Below are 23,749 nucleotides of genomic sequence, written 5' to 3' on the forward strand. Positions count from 1 at the left end.
TAGCTTTCTCGGCCAAGCTCATTTGTGTCATCATGAGACTCATTCCATCTTGCTTTTTGCCGGGCTCTTGGCATACCTGCGCTCCCATCTACTCTTCGTTTCCTCTGCGGCTCCCTCTCATCCTTGCTTTGTAATCCTCCCCTTTCCTCGACTGGGGCTACTCCATTACGCATACAGATTTTTATAGCTCTGCTTTGTATCGATCAACCTCTCTCCTCTTCCCATGTCACTCACGCGCCTATGCCTGGCCCTATTCCTGTCCACATCCTTTCTGATTCTTTTTATCTTTGTACTCGTGATACCTCACAATTTTCTTTTCCATCTAGTACGAACATCTGACCCTCTAAATTCTTCTTTCGCTTGCTTTGCTAAACACTTGTTCTGTTTGCAATAAGACATGTCCTGGATTTTTTTTTCGTCTTAATCTAAATTTCTATATTACTGAAACATGGCTGTCCCCTTAATACTGCCTCAATTGTTGCCCTTTCTTGTTTATCTCATTCTCCTTGTGCGACAGGCCGAGGATGCAGTACAACATTCTTCTTGGACTCGGTTCCCAGTGCTCAGGTCTACCACTTTTTACCTTATTTGAGTACCGCTTTTGTTCTTTCAAATCTCCTTGGCCTTTAAATGTTCTTATTTAATATCATCCTCCCGGATCGATTCCTTCTTGCTGTAACGATTTTGATGCATTACTGTCGCCTCCTACTTATTGATGCCCTTTGGTGATTTTAACCTGTATCTTTCTTCTAGTCATACATCTTCTCTGTTTTTCATTAGCCAACTCTAGTAGTCGAATAAAGTTAGAACAGTATATTGCTGTTACTTGATACTCGCTTAATGAAGGATGAAAGTAGCAGAATTCCCTGCTTTCTACATTGTCTACAGCATGGAATCTACCCCCATGACACATTTCACATGGGTAGCTGTTTCTGGGTGTGTGCCAAAGGCCTTTGACTGACAGACACACAGACACTCACTCTCTCTCTCACTCCTAGCGCATTTGGGCTGCAGAGACCTCTGAATTCAGAGTGTTCTTCCCGCCCAATCTTACCATTGTACATACTTGGTCTCAAGCTTTGCCCTCACCAGACGTTGCTGTTCTGTGCATTTAGATAGCGCACCCTTGTTATCCATATTAGCAAATAGAGCAATACTCCTACGTCCTGTCCCCTTTCCTCCATACTGTATGGGTGTCCCTCTCTACGGACAGGAAAGAACCCTTTTCACCTGAATAACGGCCCTGGGTACATGTGCTCCCCTGACTCCGCCCACCGGCGCCACTCCTCAGACCGATTTCACCAGCGCTCCTGGGTTAGGCCTCCGGCCTTGTAATTCCACGCACACTTCCCCAGGATATTCTTCCCCTTTTTGTTCATAGGCAATTCGGCAGAGTTTAACATGCTCTGTCCTCTGGTGCCACGCTGCTCCCCGGTGCATGTCGACAGCGGGATTCGGCAGGTGTCTGGCCTGAAATGGTTCCTTCCCCACGTTGGATCCACACGCGCTCTGCCTCAGGTGCCTTGGTCCAGACCACTCACACAAAGTATTGTCCCAACCAGAAAGTTATTTATTTAAGGAACTAGATCACCATTGTTCTAGCAAAGTCATGGTAGTATTGGGCGTTTTATTTTATTCAACACCTGTCCGGTTCGACTCAGCTAATAGAGAAATGTATAAACCATACAGTTTTATGCCAACCAAAGAGAAAAATGTTTTATTCACTTGGTCAGTTATACATTGTCAAAATATTAAAGCAAAACAAACGACAATTATAATAGCCAATTTGTTGAAGCACACAAACATTATACAAAGATAATTGGAGCAACTTAAACTAAACAATTTACTAATCAATAAACGGGTGCTTCTCTGTCTAGCTAATCAAAGATCAAACTAAAAAATCCTACCCAACAAGTGAATTGGTGGGCTCAGGGGTCTACATCGGTCTCAAATCCTTAGTGTGAGAGACCCTCGGCCTATAAGGGCCTGTAACTACTTGTCGCACAGCTTGTCTCTCTGCAAGCTGTCGGTTGCCACCATAGACTCATCCCTTGACGGATGGGGGCGGGCTACCCTGGATAACCAGAGTGTCCATGGAGTCTGGTCACGCCAGGAACAACTGGAACACAGCAACTGGCTCAATTTAATGGCCATCTGGCTTGCTCTCAAAGCGTTCCTCCCCATGGTCGGCAACAAGCCGGTTTGCGTTCAGACAGACTGCTCCACATGCATGTACATCAACAAGCAGGGAGGTACCCGGTCTCCGCCTCTCTGCAAGCTGTCGATTGACATATGGGAGTGGGCTCTGGAAAACATCTTCTTATCGGCAGTCCACCTCCCGGGGGAATCCAACTTGGAGGCAGACCGACTGAGACTGGGGATCGACAACTACGAGTGGCAGTTTAACAGGGATGTCCTGAGGGATATATTCATCTGTCATGGCCACTAACCAAGGGCCCTTATTTCCTCCTTCCAAAGGGTCCAAATGGACCCTGTCCTGGCGCCTTTGGCGCCAGGCTCATAAGAAAGTGTGCTCTGCACACTTTGGGTCCAAGGCACGTGTATCCAGGCCGGGCGTGGCCATTAGAAAGCATTGGAAGGCACGTGCAATCATCCATGGGAGTGGTGAGGTGGGGCCACAAGGCGGAGCTAAAGGAGAGTGGCTAGGACCAGACTATTTAAGCCGGCCCCACACGCATGTTGAGGCTTTGTGTTAATCTGTGGTATGCAGCGTAAAGCTCACCGCCGTCTGAAGCTCTTACCTGTCTCTAGCTCTGCATCTTCTGATTCCAGCTTCACATCTTCGGTGCACACCTACCTGATGCCAGCTGTACATCATCAACACGCACCTTACCTGGATCCAGCTATACCATCGTTCGGAGCGCATCCAATCTCGATCCGGCATTCGCAGCGTGCACCTTACCTGAGGCCAGCCATACCACAGCTTGAAGCACTACGAGCTTCACACCAGTATCTTCAGCGCGCACCTTATCTGTCTCCTCTAATCCTCCTGTTGGGCGCCTCTTCCTCACCTGTCGGAGTCTTCATTCACGCAGAAGTCTTCTCGTCAGGCTTCCTCGCGGTTCTTCCATCTCGCTGCCGCAAACAGCTTCCGGATAGCAGCTCTCCATCTTCCGACGCCAGGCCATCCCTGCAAGAAATAGACGGCACAAGGTTAGAAACCGCATAAACATTTAACGCTTGGCCGTGCAACACCTAAGCCTTGCGTTTCACTTAGAAACCCTACTTGCCCTCTAGTGGGGTCGGCTCCATCCCTTTCGGACACTGCGTGGGTCCACTGTCGGCAACTAGACTCTGTCCTAGTATTTAACTCCATCAAAGTTCACCTAGTGGCGCTGTCCATGTACACCACTTCACAGAACAAGGGGTGTTGGTGGAAAGATAGGTTATCCCATTTCCAACCCTCCACCAGGTTGGGATCATAATGTTGTACTCGCAAAGCTCATGGGTCTGCCTTTTGGGCCTATGCACAAGTCCAGCCTCCAACACCTAACCTACAAAACCGCTTTCTTCACCTCGATAAGTCTGGTTGGTGAGCTACAAGCATTATCAGTACATAACCCTTTCTTTGTGATCCACAAAGACAAAGTATTTCTTAGAATGCATCCTAGGTTTTCACTTAAATTTATATTCAAGTTCCATGTTAACCAGTCCATTGAACTATCCACGCTTTTCAAAACTCCAACTAACTCGGCTGAAAGGAGCCTGCATACACTAGATGTAAGGAGGTCAGTTTTGTACAATGGAAACCAGACAAAACCCCTAAGGAAAAGGATCAGATTTTTGTCTCCATAGCACCTGGCAGGGAGGATGATCACATTTCTAAAAACGCCATCTCCAAATGGATGGTAAAGTGCATACTACTGTGCTATTTTCTATCAAAAAAAGACCCTGAGCTCACTCTACCGAAGGTACAGGAGTTACTTCAGCATTTATAGCATGTTATCTAAGCAGATCCACAAGCCTCAGGGTGGATAAATTACTCACTGTAATCGTATTTCTGATGCTTGTATCTGCTTAGATTCACATGTGCCCACCCTTCCTCCCCTTCTGGAGTAGAAGGTGCATAGATGTCTTTTCTTGCTTTATCGCTATTTATCTGCTTTATTTAGTCTGTACTCATGCTATACTTCATGCAACCTCCTGTCAGAAACAAAACAATCTTAGGGACCTCAATGTGTGAAGGCCCATGGGTACAGTGGACATCACAGTAGTGATAGTATTACTAACATGCCCAGTCGACGTCCCTTTTCGAGTTTAAAACAAAAATAATGTAAAACTGTGCGACTACCATTAGATGTCGGCCTATGCATCAGAAATACATAATGTATTATATGACATTTGTGGATATATATGTGTGTGTGTGTGTCTGTTCGAAATGTTCAGCGTAAAATTTGGCATGTGGGTAGGTTTCATGGTGTGGACAATGTAAAAAGCATAACATAGAGATGTACCTTGGTCCATTTATTTTTTTTGTAGGAATTATCACTAGTAGTTGATATGGCTGAAGGGCTCCTGGAAGCTAATGGAATTACAGTGTTGGACGTTTAGTCCTCCATCTCGGACAACATATAATTCCATTATCATTCCCTATGCTCTGCTTTTGCTTAGATGACTGAAAAGGAGTTGTAGTTATTTTGTCAAGGAAAACATTGGAACCCCTACACTTTTGTTTACCCAGGAGCGATAGTAACCGATGCAATCATCCACAGTACATTGCTACCAAGGAAAAGATAAGGGCCCCCGTTATGAGTTTGACTGTAGTTTTAAAAACTTGGAAGTATTGTAAATGCTGCATGTTTTACCACTGAACAAATAATACTGCATGAGGTATTCATAGGAGTGCCACACTAAACGTTAGTTACTTCCACAGTTGTAAAAGCTACCCCAGAAACCTCTGAAAGGGACCCCCTCACCTAAATTGGATTGAAAAATGTGCCACCTAATGTGCCACTTCTCTCTTACTTTTACGGCGTAATGCTACACAGGTTATGTAGTTCTCTGCTCTGCATGATTAAAAATTGTCTGGTAGTGGCATACTGATGAGAATTAATTTTCCTTATCAACGCAGGTATTGAAATGGACAGGAAAAAGATAATGTATTTTCATAAACACTGCATGTAGAGACCTGCCATTATCTCATGCAGTAATAGTAATTGCTGTATACAGTAACGACAAAGCCAAACTGTATAAAATGACTGACAGCTTGAATGGGGCAAATTAGGTTAACGGGTATGCAAAGCTGTTCTTAAGAGGGAAACCGTTTGTTGGCGTGCAAAGCAGACTATCTGAAGGACTAAAGTAGGCAGGGTTGAGTCCCTTACCGCATGTAAAAACCACATCGGCATAAGCTTGCAGGCCTATCGATAAGGATGTAGCATCAACATATTACTCAAACTAGGGTCTTCGTTGAGGTTAGCCATTTTTATGGCTATGTTGCATCTTCCTTATTATATATTTGGTAATGGTGTGACACTGCATTTAAAATGGTGGCGGCATTAACATCATTTTGCTGTGTTGCTTTGAATTGTGAGGAATATTTTATCTGATGATGTAAACTGACATTGTAGCAATATTATTCTATTGTAGGATAAAGTTGGAGAATTTGCAAAACTGTCCAAGATAGAGCTGCTTGAAGCCACAGAGAAGTCAATCGGCCCTCCTGCAATGTATGCTTTCCACAGTGAACTGAAGAATTTCAGGAGCAAAGAAAAAGACCTTGAAGTATGTATCGTATCAACAGTAATGACCTGTATGTTGTTCATTTACTTTCTAGTTTTTTTAAATATCTTTTGCATTAAATGGCATATGCACATTGGAAAAGGTTTGGAAATGAAAATGCTTGCATGTTAAATTCTTATTTTTTGCTTTAGTTAATTTTAGTCTTAATGGGAGTGGTATGTTTTATCAGCGTTAGGGGCTCGGTGTCTAGGGGGCATTGAGCGTGAAGATAATGATTGATACATTTGGAGAAAATAGATTTTAGAAAACTGGCTCAATGTGGTCTCCTAAAGAAAAGAAAAAGGAAAACCAAGTAGAAATACGAAGACCAGTCCAAGTGAAATACACCCTTGAGGTAAGAGTGCATGAGTTGGCCCTGAGACTGTTCTGCGAAATATAGCTCAAGTACCAAGTGTCCAAAAGACATTCTAAGATGGCACCCTGAAACTATATTCTGAGGACACTAATATAGCGAGCAGCAACCTAGAGCTACATTTTGGGAATTTAAGAGTGACCAAGAGCCTTCCAATGACCAGAAATGCCATTCTGACAATGTTGCAAAAGAAATTCCAAAATTAGAGCGTAACCTTTTTAAAAATAAACCTTTCCAACCAAAAGCATGCACGCTTTTGTAAGATTATTTGGCCGGTTCACTACATATGATATTAGCAGTGATATCAGGACCTGACTATTCATCCTATCCACAGGAGAAAGTGGTGAAAGAAGTTTTACATCACCTTCAAAGACTATCTTGAGACCATTTACATTTCAGTTCAGGATAACTTACCTTAATTAAGACTTGGGCAGTAGAAGATCCACCAAGTTTTTGCTGCTCTGGCACAAAAGACAAATGGTAATAATCCTGCCGACAGACCGGCAGAGTGATAAAATCCAAGCCTTGAAGGAAACCGTACAGTTACCAGGGAAATTGAGTCCTTGCCTCATCTAGCGTGTATCCAAATGTATCCAAATGTCCTTGCCTCAGACAGCAGCAGTATCACCTGGGAGAAGAGCCCAACTATTTTCACAATCTTTGGAAGGGTTGCCCCCAAAGCAAGCTGGTCAGAGTAATGGAGGGGTTGGTACATTGCCCCATTATTAACGAGACATAAGCAATGCTCATACGAAGCTAGTTCCAATGCAATTTAGCTTTATTTCGACACAAAGCCATAAATATACTCACATATACAGCACAATTGATTTAAATGCAATAATAATGAAAACAGAATAAAATACCAGATTAAAAAGTAAGCCTTATGATATTTAAAGATTCAGTGAAAAAAATGTAACACGCTTTGCATCTGTGTGTAAACAAATGCATACTTAGCCAATTTTAAACACCGGTCTGCATTTCCAAGCTTTGCTAAGATTTGATTTTGAAAGTGTGTTACTGCAAACATCTCATATAAATAGAAATCTCTCACCATTGTTATCTAAGCATTATTTAAAAGCGATGAAGACATTAGGCCTCATTACGCAGTAGGAGGTAGCCATGGTGCTATTAGCACCATGGCTACCCCCTTACCGCATTCCGGGTCCGGGTTCCCGACATAGGGACTTACCGGGTCATTCCAACCTTGGGGGACCCGGTAAATCCCCATTCCGGGAACCATTCCCATTCGAGCCCCCATAGGACTCAATGGGAATGGGGATGGAGCTAATAACGGTACCGCAATTTGCGGTACCGTTATTAGCTCTGTAGTCCCTTAACAGGTCCCACCCATAACGCCTGGTAAAACCAGGCATTGAAGAAGGGACCTGCTAAGGGACCTCGGAATAGGGTGGTAAGGGATTACTGGCACCAATGAATTTACTGGTCCAGTAATCCCTTACCACCTACCTCGTAATGAGGCCCATTGTCTCCTTAAATCCTTGTACAAAGAGCATTCAAATAACAAATGGGTCTCAGATTCCATTTCAGTTAAACATTGAAAATAATTGCTTGTAATCCTACTGTGAAGTCTCTGAATAGTAAAGTATTTAATCTAAATTTAATAAACCGAGTTCTCACTTCTGATGTAATATTGAGATTGAAGTAAGTTTCTGAATCGAACGATTCCCTCAAAATGTAACCTACAGATCTAATCAGATTTGAAGACTTATCAAATTAACAAACGTGCATGCATCAAGGTTATTCTTAATTGCTTGATTGCTGTAATGTCTGAGGTCGAGACTACAACATCAAATGAATGGAGTAGTGTGGTCATATTAAATAAAATGGCATTGGTTATCCGGGATCAAAATAAAGATTGGATAAGCTGGTGCTAAAAGCAGCTCTGGGGTATCCAGCATTAACCAGTGACCAGGAACTAGTGCATAGCGTTCCGCAAATCTAGCTTCTGCATAAGGTGCACAAATATAATTTTGTCCATTATTTATGACCATTTATACTTTAAATGTTGTGTAACTGGGTCCTAAGGTTTGCTTATAGATTGTCTCAAACAGAGTGTTTAAATTCACATGGTTGTGTTTGTTCTGCATCAGTTGGCCTGTGGAGCTAAAGGTAGCTCCTACCAGATGACACGTCAAGCTAGCCAGGCTTTTCAAGGATTCAAGCAGGAGCTAAATAGATCCCAGCCCCCTTCAATTTAAACCCTGGTTATGAAAATAAACTATGTAATGTAAGCAGATGTTATATTACTGAGTGACAATGTCGCATGTTGGGAACCTACAAGCCCTATTTGCCCTTTGTGGGGTTGGGTTTAGGGATGATTGAGACTCAACTGGTGGCTTAAAGCGGCCCTAGTCTCATCTCACACTGAATGAATGGTGGCATCCCAGGGAAGGAGCAGTCTAGGACAAGGACAATGTGGCTCTGCCTAGTACCACACAACAGACTGAGTTGGGGCAGGGAGGGCCTTGGCAGACCAGTTCACATCTGGTTGCAGACCAGAGTTTCAGCTCGTGGGTGGGCCCCAGGGCGGTTCGGGATATTGGGGTGCATGGGGATACTCTAGGATGGGCTTCTCTGCAGGGTGCACATTTCCTCCCTTGAGCCCCGACCCCTCATTCAGGCATGCCAGTGGTGCATCTAGGACATTGGGAAGCTCTCAGTATGGGTACCCTGAACACTAATCACTCCGGATAATGAACCAAGCCACAGACTTTGAGGAAGCTTATCTTCGTGTGTATTTCGGATTACTCCATTGACATTAAAATTTACAATGCATACCAATATCATTCCACAGTGTAAATCTGCAGTAGATTAATAACGATCACTAATTAATTCAGACCAATCATTTAAATCATCAAATTTGGGCTATCCCTGATGAGGATCCTTTATTAAAACACATGTATACTAATAATTATTTCGTCCCCTTAGCGAAATGGCTCTTGACACGATGCCTACATTTGTGCTTTAAGCGTCCTTTGGTTCAAGGCTAGAGCTATGAACCCCACCATGTTGTATGAGATCCAGGGCTCCACACTGTTTACCAGCAAGGCCATTTCTCCTTCACAAGCGCCACAGAGCCCAAGCCTAAGAATTGTCATGGCAGCTGACCTTTAGCACCCTGCTGGCAAGAGAATCTGTAATCTGCAAGACTGCAGTGAGATTACCCGGGATGCCTGGACTCTGTTGGTGGTTACAAAGGGTTACTGATCTCTTCCTGCTCTCTTCCACCTCTCCGCCAAACTGTCTTCTTGACATTGAAGGAGGAAATATAATATTGTTGCACTTGAACACAATAGAGGGGGTTGTGTCAGGGGAGGAAGGCAAGGGATTCTTTACTGTTTTCAAAGAGCACGGAAAGTCTCTGTACCATCCTGCATTTGTCCCTTTCCTTCCCCCAAAGAAGCTGGAGATGTTCACCATAGCACAAATCATGTTTTCAATCCTGCAGGGGGTACTGACTCTACACAGTGGATTTGCAGAAAGCTTTGCGTCACAAATAGCACAAGAAGCACTCCAACTCCTGCTTAAAGGGTTTTTGTTGATCCCTTTGTGGGCCTTAGGACCATTCCCTCCCCCTGACCCCTACATCTCGCTCTCTCGCGTTCTCTCTCTCTCGCTCTTTTGCTTGCTCGCTCTCTTTTGCTTGCTCGCTCTCTTTTGCTTGCTCGCTCTCTTTTGCTTGCTCGCTCTCTTTTGCTTGCTCGCTCTCTTGCTTGCTAGCTCTCTTGCTTGCTCATTCTCTTTTGCGCTCGCTCTTGCGCTCGCTCTCTCTTGCGCTCGCTCTCTCACTCTCATCTTTATTAGTAGTAGTTTGTCATTTATATTGCACCTTTATTGCATTAGTATGACCTCAACGCGCTTTAGGGGATCAACACCCTCGGTGGACCAGAGTCCGAGGTATGAGATTTCTCGGAAGAAATATTATGCATGTGCGCATTGGGGCATTAGATGGGCTGGCTGTGTCCCAGTAAGCTACTCACGATGGTCGAGCATGTAGATGGGTGCTGGTGGGTGGTCTGGAGAGTGCGCGAGGGCAAGAGACTCTTCATGTGTCCAGCCAGTCCAAATCTTTGGTCGCTGGTCGTAGCTGCATTTTAATGCAAGAGATTTGTTGTGTCCAACAAGGCTCCTAGGTTTCGGTCCCCCGTTGTCCGCCCTACCTCTCCTGGACTCAAGCTACATGATCTCTGAAGATATTTTTCAGGACGATCAGTATGATCAAGGTGAAGACTTGTTCTATGTCCCTTACTAAGATGATGGGTCCCAGCACCCTGTCACCCATGACCCAGACGACACATGGCCAGAGGGCCTGCCCCACTACCCCGGCTCATGAGGCAGAGCCTGACAATATTTTCTTGAATGCTACTCTGGTTACCCAGCCCAGGGAGGCTTCCCCTATCGATGACCAGCTGTCCTTCAATAACATTCTTAGGGAGGCAGCGGACCACTTAAAAATTGTTACTCAGGAGGCAGTGCCTGGCTCCAACTTTGTGTAAGACCTCAAAGAAAAGGGTATGATGTCATGGCCACAGGCCCCAGAACACAAAAACCACACCATCTAGTGATTGGGGCAATGGGTCACTTGACTCACTTATGTCCCTTTTGGGACCCATAAACACAGGGGCCCTGGCTGGACTCAGTCCTGGCACCTTTGCCAGGATCATATAGTGATGTGTGCAGGAACGCTTTTATTTTACAAGAACTTTCCAGGAGCGGAAAGCCTTTATTCCAGAGAACATCCTCATGTGCTGACTCATCAGGTGTGGCAGGCAGGCTGAACCTGGTGGGCGTGGCTGCAGAAGCTCAGCTATATAAGCTGCTCCATCCTTAAGGCCGGTGCTTCGCGTTACTGTGCACCGCCGCTTAGACCAGTTTACTTACCTTTGAAACCAGGTGCTCTCCTGCATACTCACCTCCAGGAAACCGGTGCTTCATCGCTTCATCTGCAGACTCATCTCCTCACATCCAGTGACCTTGATGCAGACGCCGCAGCACCGCACTCCTCATCCACGAACTCGGACCCTGTGAAGAAGAAGAAAGACAAGGTTAGAACATCCGTCCTAGGCCGCGCTGCATTTGAACCCCACCCGCCTCCTAGTTAACAATTTACCAGCTACTGTACCACTGCAGCTTCATACCTCATTCCATCCGGAAGCCGCCTCGAGCTCCGCAGCTTCTGCCGGGCCGGCAACATCACCTGCAAGGGAAGAAAGCAAAAGAGCAAACCTCAAAAGTGGAACGGACAGCAATGCAAGACAACAAACTTTACAATACAACAAAAACAGACGAGGAAAGACAAAGGCAAACAGGAACACTTACCTGAAGTATAGTGGCTTAGTCGCAGCAGGACTGGACTACCACGTGCAAGGGACCAATGAAGGAACTCGGTCCAGATCACACAAGCGGCCCTGCCAGAAGCAGCAGTACGGAGTGCTCAGCAAAACTAATCAGCGGGTGAGCTTTGCAGGGACAGCGCATCCCACGTGTACCACGGTTTGGGAGAAGGGGTCTGGAAGGGGATCAGGCGCACAAGCTGGCATACTCACGCCCCCTATTCTCCACGCAGGAGCAGTCCCGAGCAGCATCACTTATTACCACCAGTCACCACATAAGCGCAGTGTCACGACCCTTATCCTAGACCCCCACTGGCAAGTCAACCTGCCAGGTAAGGCCAGGGTTTGGGGATCCATTAGGGCCTCAGAGGCCTTACATCCTCTTCCAAGACTCTCTTGGAGTCAGTCCTGGCGCCTTTGGCGCCAGGCTTATATTCAGTAAGAAGAACATCTTTGAATGGGGACTACTTTTCTTTGGGCCTGCAGTCAACATGGAGGCACTCACAAAGCCCAGTTCCCAAGAACTGAGCTATGCGGTATAGTGTTTTGGGTGTGGTGGCCTGGGACTTCTTTACCTGAACTACTTTACTGGGAGGCTATTTAAACCACATCCAAGCAACACACTTCGCGTTATTCTGCCGCTTGCAGCGTAACGCTCAGTGTCCAGTGTCCTTGATACCAGCAATCCTTGGAGCAGTGAGCCTGCAGAGGGGAAAAAGAATATCATTAATAGAATCTTACCTGCAAACTCCATCCTGTCATCCGCCGACGTTCATTCCTGATTCTGCTTATTTGCGAGCCGCTTATCCAGCAAACTACATCTTCAGAGCACCGCATGCTTACCGGAGCGAAGCAACCTGAAAAGGAGAGAGAAACAATATTAGTGAACGCATACCCACGGCTTTCCATAAGCAATGACATCACAAGAACCTCAACTGGCTAGTCGCCTCTTGGCCGGCATCGTTCCGGAACACCACGCCCACCGGAGAAGAAAATCGCGACCTGCAAAGGAAGAGGAAAACACAGGTTAGCATATACAAGGCGAAGCAGCGCCGCGCATAGCGCATTACTTACCGGATTGCAGCGCACATCTCACGCCATCCATTTACCGGCAGGTGCTCAATCCAACCAGCACGTAATGCCGAATCTCCCGCACACCTAAGGAGAAAGAAAAAGACATTAACCACAAAAGAAAAGGAAGGCAAGAACTGTATTGTATACAAAGACTGCTAGGCAGCAAAAACTACCTTAAAGACACTTGAACGGGCCTGCACCAGTGAAGTAACTCGGGTGCCCATGCTCACTGGAGCCTACGCACCCCTGCCAAAGAGGGCAGGACGGAGAGAACACCTTATACCAAAACAAGGTGAGGAGAGGGCCTGAGGGTCAAATCCAAGGGAGGTGGGAAGAGACCTTACCAGAGACGGCCAGTCTTGAACCCAGCCCTTCTGTACTTTCAGGCTCAACTTCCAACGAAGACACCACCCGGGATCGGAGAGAGGGTTCCAGGCGCATATCATCCAACCAGGGCTGAGTGGCGTCCCCGTGGATACCAGGTGAGCATAACACGCAGAGGGCGAAGTCAGAGCTGAGCGACCACACCCCTGGGAGGGCTGCAACTGTGCCCCAACGCCTCCGCAGAGACCAGGTGAGCGTAACATCTGGTCAGCCAGGCTATTCCACTTATGAACTCCATTAAGAAGTGTATTGCCCCCCTCTTTACTTACACCCTCCCTTAGTCTGGCAGTGAATCTGCACGTTGAAAAGACGTTTTGACCTCCGATTTTCCCCCCCACCCCTCTATATTCGGGGAGACTCCATTCTGAACTCCCTGGTAGTCACCACAACTAGAAAGCACGCAGGCGTTCCTGTCTTCAGCTGAGGCTCCTCCCAATATGGACTGTAAGAAACTCCTACACCTTGGGCAAAGGAATTACTACTTCGGCAACCTATAGTACCCGCATTGCCAATAACATCCCTCTGCCTACCATCTTCAGTGATGTCCAGTGGGGTCTGGTGCAGGCAGACTTCATAATGTTCCTGAACCAGCTAAATCGCAACTAACTTGCGATTGTGCAAGAGAAACGTCAGGTCAAGCTAAATATCCTAAAGAACACGCTTGACACTGCAGAGCCAGCTGGCAGTGTGTTCGCAGAAGGGACTCTTTTAAAATGCCATGCTTGGCTGCAAAACTCAGGGTTTAGACCTAAGACGCAAGCTGCACTCCTCAATAAGCCGATTTAAGAGTCGTCTCTCTTTGGAAAGTCAGTGGATGGTGCTCTCGAGACGGCAAAGAAAGAGCATGAGACACTAAAATCTCTCAACCAGATTACCAGCAAGCCAAACATGCAGCGCAGGGTTTTTAAATACCTGCTGCTCCTTTCCATGGGCAGTCCTCTCAAACTGGTCAGGGTTCCTACGGTACAAGCAGATCATCCGGTTACTCTAGCCAAGGAGTGTCCAACACGTAACAAGCCCCTCAACAGCGGGGGTTTCGGCGTGGCAAGGGAAGGGCTAGGAATGCAGCCGCCAGAGGCTCCCCTGCCAGCAAATTACTTTGTTTCAGTTCCCCTCCCAGACCTCTCCAGTAGGTCCGTATAACATGCTTCATCCACGCATGGGAGGGTATCACTTCAGACAAGTGGGTGCTCAAGGGTGTAGGTGAAGATTATTGCATAGAGTTTCTTCAAAGACTGCTATCACCTGCCAAAGAACAGACGACTGTCTCCAGACCATTGCCTCATCTTTCAGGCAGAAGTGGAATTCCTGCTGCAAAACGGAGCGATAGAACTCATCTCAGATCATCAGGTAAACAAGAGAATATATTTAATATACGTGTACCCAAAAAGGATCTAACTATGCGCCCCGTATTAGACCTGCGCCATGCAAACTAGTATGTGAAGCCTCATAGGTTCAGCACGACAACTCTGCAGGAGGTAATTCCACTGCTGAAGCACAGGGATTACATGGCCACCTTGGATACGAAAGATGCATACGTTCATATTTCAATGTTGCCAGGCAAAGGAAGTACCTAATGTTCAAGAGAGAACAGTCAATATCAATTCAAAGTGTCTCAGCCCCAAGGGTTTATACCAAGGTTCTGGCAGTAGCGCCAGCTCACCTGCGCAGACAGTGTGTTACCCTTCTCTAGATGACTGGCTCATAACTGGAGACACTCATCATGCGTGTCTGGAGAACCCCCCAAAAGACTATAGGCTTACTTTTTTAACTGGGGCTCTCTATCAACTAAAATAAATCTAGTCTTGTTCCCAGCCAAGTGAAACAATTTCTGAGGCCCCTAATTCACACATAAGACTGGCTTGTTTTCCCCTCCAACAAGAGGGTCCAAAATATGTTGTTCCAGATCCCTCGCTGTGTAGCTGGTCGTCGGATAACTGTATGGAAAGCCATGCGGCTATTAGGAATTATGGCATCCTGCATTATACTGGTCCCACATGCCCATCTGTGCAGCCATCCTATGCAGGAATGGCTCTTGGGCCAACAGTGTAAGGCAAGGGGTCAGTGGAACGAGCTAGTGGTTGTCTAGTTGTTGTCTCGAGGTTGTCTCGAAAGTCTTTGTTCTAGCACTGCAGCGGTGGACGAAGGCCACTCTCACCACAGACGCATCCATGTCAGGGTGTGGAGCTCACCTTCTACACCAGACAGCGCACGGCAAAATAACACAACAACCTGTTAGAGCTACTAGCAGTATTCAAAGTCCTGAAAGCCGTTCAGACAGAAGTGCAAGGAAAGACCGTCCTAGTCCTTACAGACCGCACCATGGCCATGTTTTACTTAAATAGGGAGATGCTCACTTTCCAGCGCTGTCTGAACTGTCTCGGAGCATTTGGAAATGGGAACTCAAACACATGTTCCTCCTGTCACAGCACCTTTCAGGGGAACACAATCTTCTTGCAGATATGCTTAGCAGAGACATTCGGCTACCCATAGAACACGAGTGGTGCTTGCACGAAAACATTTTGCATAATGTGGTCATCCAGACATTGACCTCTTTGCAACACTGGAGAATGCACAATGCCCAGACTATGCCTCTGGGTATCCCCAAAAGATGTCCAAGTGGAACAGTCTCTGGATCAAATGGTGCAGGAGATTTGCTTTAGCTATCAACCACCTCCTCTCTCCCCCCCCACACCCCCAGGACCCCAAACTACTCTCCTGTTCAGGATAATTCACAAGATGCACCAGGAACAAGTTACACTAATCCTGATAGCACCAATTTGGGCTCATCAGCTGTGGTTCTCACATCTGATGAGAATGTCTCTTTGCCCTCCGGTGAAGCTGCCCTGCCCCTACAACATGCTATCCCAGGATGAGGGGACAACATTGTCCTGCGCCCTCAAACTCTCAACTTAGCAGCATGGCTCCTGAGGCGGGATTTGGGGCATCTTCAACTGCCTCAAAGGTGCATGGACATTCTTAGAGAGACATTGAAACCAAATACCAGGCACTGTTATTCTAGTAAGTGGAAATGATTTGTCATTCGGTGTGGTCCGCGTAACATCAACCCAATTGACTGTTTTCCCACACATAGTCCTTTATCTAACTTGCCTCTTAGACTCAGGATGAGTTTTTAACTCATTGAAGCTCCACCTTGCTGCTCTCGCTCTGCTTACAGCACCTCTCAAAGCAAGATTACCTGGTGGAAGGTCTCAAATAATCAAAGCTTTCATGTAAGGGTTGGAAAGACTTTACACACCTATCGCTAATCCAACTCCCGGATGGGACTTTGTCTGTCCTAAGTATATGGGCCCTCATTTTGAGCCAGCACACAAAGCTAACCTTAAGGCTCTCACTTATAAGACTGCTTTTCTGGTGGCTATTTCATTAGGAGAGTTATTGAACTGCGGGCTCTCGGTCCAATACCCATTTGTTACTATTGTGAGAAAGGCATGGTGCTCAGAGGTAGACACAAACTCAAGGATGCAAGTTTCAAAAACCTTTACTTCTAGAAATGGGGTTGAAAAATGCCTAGCTTGCCCCATTTCTAAATGGGAGTAGTCTCGACCATTAAAATAAGGAACGAATAGTCCAAATGTCTGTCAAAATAAGACAGTCCGTCTATGTGAAACCTGTGCTTGCCCTCACTTTCTAATTTAACAATGTGTAGGGTATTGGGTAAAGTATGTAAGTGTCTCAAAAGAATATCAGGATGACCATGGAGCCTCTTCTCAGCTCCCTTCCCCAAGCTCAAGTTGCTCGGGATCTCCAATAGTTCTTTTTGTTCCAAACAGTTCACAAAAGGGCAGTTCATCATATACTTTTCTCAGGCTTCCCTCGCCTGATTCAATGCTCTCTAGCATAACACAGTTCTGCTTCAACAACTTTCCTGCTGGATCTTTTATCCTTTATCACTTTCAACTTGTAATAATTACCATTACATCATTTTTTCTTCTTGATACTCGGGGTTCCCTTCCCCAGACTTCCTGCTTTCATCAAATGCTTTATGTCGAAGACTTTAGAAACGGCATAGCTTTCTCATGCCCATGCCTGACAACTCCGACACTGCTGCATTCTTGTTATTGTATTCTGTACTTTCTCAAAACGTGCCTTTTATCACCATGACAAGTTCCATTGCTTGTCTAATCAACGGTTAGTTCATTTCTATTTCATCTAATCTTCGTCGGGATCTTGTTCCACTCAATATATTTGTCAGCCTTTGCCGTCAGCTTCTACTTTCATCACTTTTATACAACTTGCTTTTCACCTCAGCGTTACTTGGTTTAGCTTTTAGAGACTTTCAGTAATGTGGTATTCCACAGGACCACTTTGTTTCATCACAGTTCCACACAATCAAAGCTTTCTTTCAACGCGTCTCGCTTCGTACGTGTACCTCAGTATTTTAACGATTTGAGTCCTTCACATTTCTTTTATCTGAGGTCCAGGTCTCTCCCATCCTGCCCCTCAGACCTTCCTGGGTGGCCTGGCTGTCTCTTGGCACATATAGTTTAACCAGCTCCTTGGCTTCCCTTGAAGATCCCTTTCGGCTTCCTGGAGACACGGCTCCCCTCATCACGCTTTCACCTGCTTCAGCCTGCAGCCTTTTAGCGTCCTGGCGCCCCGTTCTCTCAAGCCTGGTTCTCAACAGCCTCTGCTCAGCTGCTTGCCATTTCGTCTGCTCTCCTTGTCGCTCGTGTCTTCCTGGCTTTCCGTTCTCCCTATCTGAATCTAGGTTCCGCCTTTTTGTATCTAGTTCGTTTCTCAATTGGGTTCAGCTGTTTGTGATCTTAGTCAAATGCCTGACTTCGTCTGGCCTCATTAGAGGGACATTCAAATGAAGGGAAGAGTTCTTTTGAGTGTATGTGGTCCGTCATGATGTTATTAAGACAGGAGAAACATTCTCTGGGGAAACCAGGGGGTCTGGCTGGCGTAGGCTAAGAGAATGTGCGGTGGGTTCATTTGAAAAGGTGGGGATACCATTTCTCACCCTCGGGTAATCCCTCCCCAATCCCAAGGAACCCTCCACCCATGTGATTCCCCACTTGCTAGTTTGCTACCATTGTCTGGATCCAAAAGCGATGGCCTTCTCCTTGCCACCTGTTTGGAAGGTCCCCTGGGAGTGGGAATAGGAAAACCCTCATGTTTTTCACTCTATCCTTAAGGGCAAAGTGGTTTTGCACATACGTTCATCTCCATGTTCCATGTAAACCAGTTCAGTGAACATCCAACTTTCTTTCAGAATCCCACTAACTCGGCTGAAAGGAGCCTCCATACACTAGATGTTAGAAGAGTAGTGGTGAATTACCTGAAGACAAAACCACTCAGACGGATCAATTCTTTGTTTCTTTTGCCGTGGGTAGAAACGGGGACCCTGTCTGTAAGTCGGTAATCTCTAAATGGATTGTTAAATGTATCCAGATGTGTTCCTCTGTCCAAGGGAGAGTTACACTTTACGCCTAGAGCACATTCTACTCGGGGCACGGGACCTACTATAGCTTTCATTGCAAATGTTCCTCTAGATTCTATTTGCAAAGCAGTTACCTTGAGTCCTGTTTACACCTTTACACAACATTACTGCTTAGATACGCGTTCTAAAACTGATTCTCAGGTGGCTCAGGCAGTGTTCAGACCGCATCGCTTTCATTCCTTCTCGCATCCCACTACCATCTCCTGGTACTGCTAGCTAGTCTATGCACAGCATGTGATTATAAGCAGATTCACAAGCATCAGAAGACATACGTTACTCCCCGTAATCGTATTTCTGGTGCTGCTTAGATTTACATGCGCCCACCCTTCCTTCCCTCTTGTAGTTAAAGGAACATAGACATCTTACATCTTCTTTTCTTTTGTACTTGCGCATTCTCTTCAAGCTTCCTCATGGTAGAACAAAAATAACTGGGGTGACCTTGATGCATGATCGATCATGGGTCTACTACACGTCACGGTAGGTATAGTGTTAGACACGCACAGGTCTACGCTCCTTTTTGATTTTGAAAAAAAAGATGCAGTCCTCCGCGATTACCACTAGATGTCGGACCATATGCACAGCATGTGAATTTAAGCAGATACAAGCACCAGAAATACGATCGATTACGTTGAGTAATGTAGGTCGTCTTCGGCAAGGCAACAATAAGCAGTATCGCATTGCAGTTTGTGATATAATTCAACTGGTTTGCTCTATAATTGAATAATCATGTCGCCCCAACTGCGATATGATTTATGGCACCAAGCGCAAGATAACTGTGAATTTTTATTTAAGCTCTGTGCTCGGTGCTCGGTGCACAGTGTGCAGGCACGCAGAAGCTCCTGGGCTGGGCTAAAATTATTGTATCAATGTATGAGTCCAGCACGGGTGCGGCGTAATGGAAGGATCACGTGGAGACTAGAGAGAGATGGGGCAACAGCATGAGCACCTCAGCTCCACTCGGACCCGGCTTCAATCTGAGGTAAGGAGTCCTGCTGGAATGAGGTGGCGGAGGCCTTTTGCAAGCTGGTTATGTCGGAGACTGGGTGTTAGCAAGTGGCCGCTGCTAGGAAGAAATATTTCTCCTGCCTGTTTGGGTGGGAGAAATATTAATTCCAGCTACTTGCTAGTACCTAACACCACAGTAAAAACGCAGCATGCTGGCAGAAGGCCTTTCAAATATTCTTTCCTTTTCGTCACGAGAAGGAAAGAATAACTAAAAGGCCTTCTTCAAGCAGGCTGTGTTATTATTGCAGGGCTGGGTGCTCAGGAAGTGGATGAAGGGAGGGAGAAATATTATTTCCAGCCACTTTGTAAGCACCCATTCCCCAGATTAATAACACAGCATGCTGCAGAAAGCCTTTGAACTATTCTTTCATTGTTGTGATTAAAGGTGAAACAACAGTTAAAAGGTCTTCTGCAGGCCTGGCAGTTGAGTTCTTAGTGTGGGCAGGCCTGGCTGAAGATGTGTGCCCCTGTCCCCTCCACCTGTTTAGAGCGAGGCACCTGTGAGGTGCATACATTAATGGCAACAAAGGTTTATAGCCGCCAATTATCACAAGGCGGCTAGCCAGCAGGAAACTTAAACACTTAATAATTGGCTACTTGAGCTATGAACTCTTCTTAGTCGGCAAGGGGTTGTTGTGAAGGAACCAGTGTTGGAAGGCAATGATGTGTCCATTTCTGTACAAGGCATACATTTGTTTTCACAAATTGATTAGCAGAATTTGTTAATAATTATTTTTGATTGGCAAACAAACTTAATTTAATAGCAATTTTATACTAATATTTTAAATGTCACCAGAAGATACTTGTACCCCCAAGACATAGAATTAGCAAGAATACAGCATTTCTGTGTACCTATGAAGTAATACATTATCAATCCCTGGTGGATATTGGACACATTGTGTTCTTTAAATTGTTAATATGGTTGATTCAAGGACATAAAACATGAGGCCCTCTGTGTTCACTGCCAGCCACGGTTTGGTTTAGTTTTAGGGAACACATGCCACAAAAATGAACAATATGATCTGCTTTCAATAGCGAGCTGTGCAGTGAAACACAATGAAATATTTCAAGTATTCCACACATCAAAATATTTAACAGTATCTAGGCGCCTGGTCCCACAACATTTACGGATTCTTTCACAGATGCGCATAGGAGAGGCGCAGACAGGCCCATAGGGCAATGCCCAAAACAAAAATGCTACTGTGGGACCGGTTTTGTTTTTATTGGTCATTGTGGGCCACTTTTTTGCCCAATGTGGGCCACTTGCATGAGTTACTTCACAATGTGGCTAGTAGTTTTGACCATTGTTGCTGAATAAATATTCTTTACATTTCACAATTTGTATTACATTTAATCAAAAGAATACCCCTCGGGTACTATTCAAGTAGTCTGTTACAAACAGAATCAATTGTGTTTGCAAATGTGGGCCACTTTTTCATTTTCAGTGACAATTTTATGCCCCAGTCGACTCTGGCTGCACAACACGTACACCACACATTTCCGTTTACTAGTGTTCACAAACATGCATTTACTGCCCTCAGCATGTATGTATTGTTAGATATGTATGCACAGAACGGAGGCCATCCTGCTGCAGTGTGGTTGAGCTGCAGATCTGTCTACACATACGGTTCAGATCGGGCTAGCTGGTGATTGCATTACTGTCGAAAGTTTTTACAAACAAGTGCCAGTCTTCCTTCAATGTCAAGTCAAGCAACAACATCACAAAGAAACCAAATTGTTTTGCGCCTGTACACATCCAAGTCATCTCCTCACTTCTGAAAAAACAGAATTCGAATACACGCTAAGAACACAAGCTTTTCCACCTTGACCCCAATACAAGGACTTCTGAAATTCTTTTCATTCGTTAAATAATTTCACTGTTGGCACTCTGCAATCTATCACAACATTACTCAATGCACCTAGTTCCCAACACCTGATAAATATGTATTGCTGTTGGCTAACTAGCTATTCGATACCCACCTACCCTAAAAAAAAATCACAAAAATTCCAGCCTGACTAGAACGAGCTGAGTTTTTCAAGGTTTACTGGCTTCTGTGTAGCTCTAGTCCAGCAATCATCTTGATTTCTGCAATGTTGCAGGCACGCCTGTTTGCCCTTCACATGTGTGCCTCCACAGTAAGACGGAAATGAGCAAAGGCCACAGGGGCATGTTCATAATGCACATCAGCAAAGTATGCATTTAAATGACCTATTCTTTTGCCCGTTATTGCAATGTTGGCTAACACTGTGGCCCATAAACCTTTGGTCTATTGAAATCTGCAGCCACTTAGCACGATTCCTACTTGCCAACCTTGTTAGACTCCATATCTTAATCTTGCTTTCATTCTGTATGACGGCTGCTCCACTTTTCTGATGAGATTCTTCAACGCTTGTCAATTCATTCAAAAACTCATTTGGTAGCACCCCCAGTGATATCCATGAACAATCAAATGATGGTAGGTTGTGGTACTCACTTTTGTGCACATTTAAATAACTCTCACAGAAGGATGTCCCAATGGACCCGGACCTAACTCTGTCTCACCACATCAACAATGCATCAAAATTCTGTTATTTCCACCTTAGTCTCCTCACCTACCCCAAAGGACTGGCTGTAATTATGTCCGTTGTCATGGGCAAACTTCATTATGCGAACTCCCTCTATCTAGGTGTACCTGCCTACCAGCTAAACAAGCTCCAAAGGGTACAAAACTCGGCTGCCAGAATGCTTCTCGCATTGGGACGAAGGGACCACATCTCACCTGCTATCCGCACCCTACACTGGCTCCAAATTGGACGCAGGGCCACCTACAAATTCCTATGTATTACCCAGCAAGCGGTGCACAAGGCGGGCCCCAAATTCTTACAAGAAAAGATTAGGCCTTCGCACACTAAGGTCAAGCACTGCCCTCCTCCTAGTGGTCCCCACCTCCAATTCGACAAGGATAGGAGGGTCCGCCTACTTAACCCTGGCGCTGACTTTGTGGAACTCACTATTTCCCCGCATTACACACAATGAATACTACATGGCTTTCCGGAAAGCACTCAAAACCTGCCTCTTCGCCTAGAAATGCATAAGGGAATGCTTTAATACGAGCACTGCCAAGTGCATATTTTAAGCTATTTTCTTTTTTGCTGTGCATTGATACAAGGCTGCTGATTGGCAACATGGGGGCAGATGCTGGGGCCTCCCTGCGGCTCAAGGCCGCTTTCGTTTGTAAGGGTTAAAAGACCCCGACGCCGTCCCTGATTACGGGGCTCAGTGTTAGCAAGTGGCTCGAAAAAGTAATTCCCAGCGGCCACTTGCTAACAGCCCTGCACCAATAACACAACATGCTTGCAGAAGGTCTTTTAAATATTCTTCCATTCTCGTGATTAAAGCGCTGCCCGTGGCACCAAAAACAAAAGATGTTTTTTTAGAATAAAAAGGTGGGCTACGCTTTGCTTACCTGAAGGTAACACTTGCTTTGTTATCAAAGTCGGTGTGAAGGTGCACTCTCGCCTGCTATCTTCCTCTATAGACCCATTCCAATTCCTACAAAACAGTGTTAGGAAAGATTTCCATTTAATGTGTAATCTTCCCTTTAGTTGTGTACCCCCAACTTTTTGCTTTGTTTACATAGTCTGACTTTGCCAGAGGAGCACAGTCTTCTGCTGCACTCCTCTGGGCTTTTTGCTCACTTTTTTTATCGGGGAAACTGACATGCCCTTAAAGACAGTGAGTACTGGGAGACTTTGTTTCCCTTAGTCCTTGTCAATGTTGCAACTGTTCTGCAACATGTTGCAAGTGCTCAAAGTATCTTACAGTACAGTGCACTTCTGTCTTCCTGTCATTTCTAAAGGCCCTAGATGCTCTTGAAGGATTTTTTAGGAGTGCAGATGTGCCTTGGACAGGGCTGTTGGCAGCTTGTCTTTTCATATATTTTTAACTCTTTCCTACCAGGTAAACCGCGGTTACCACGTGTGGCAAGAATAGGTGGCCTGGCTCCAAAAAGTGCAATGCCACGAGGTTCTTTGTGCTGTCCTTTGGCCATCTTGTCCCTTCGCCTTCCCAGGTTGATCCGACCCGGGTCAGTCCTTATTTGGGCATGCATTTTCCTGCAAAGTGCCAAGCTTTCGAAGGCCTCTGCAAGCCTTGAGTGTGAACCCCCAGGATGTGGGCTGGACTGTCTAGTTCCAATACACAGCCTGGGTGCCAGAGTCTGGTGTGCTGTGAATGCCTGTGGCCACCGTGGTCCATGATTGGTCCACGTATGGTATGCCTGTATGTGAGCAGATCTCCCATTGGGTCCTCTTCGTTTTGGCACGAATGAGATTTTGGATAAGAGAAGGCTCCAAACACCCATACCGTGT

General features: G+C 45.7%; 1 protein-coding gene across 1 annotated transcript in view; it reads left to right on the plus strand.

The window, feature by feature from the left end:
- Positions 1–23,749, plus strand: part of SMC5 (structural maintenance of chromosomes 5) — a 1,384,551-nt gene that overhangs the window by 72,440 nt on the left and 1,288,362 nt on the right. Inside the window, exon 5 of the mRNA XM_069625793.1 lies at positions 5,611–5,745. Coding sequence (XP_069481894.1) covers positions 5,611–5,745 — 135 coding nt within the window. The remainder of the gene's footprint in view (positions 1–5,610; positions 5,746–23,749) is intronic.

This window comes from Ambystoma mexicanum, chromosome 6p (genome assembly GCF_040938575.1).
Source record: "Ambystoma mexicanum isolate Mex_15411 chromosome 6p, UKY_AmexF1_1, whole genome shotgun sequence".
Classification (NCBI taxonomy): Eukaryota; Metazoa; Chordata; class Amphibia; order Caudata; family Ambystomatidae; genus Ambystoma; species Ambystoma mexicanum.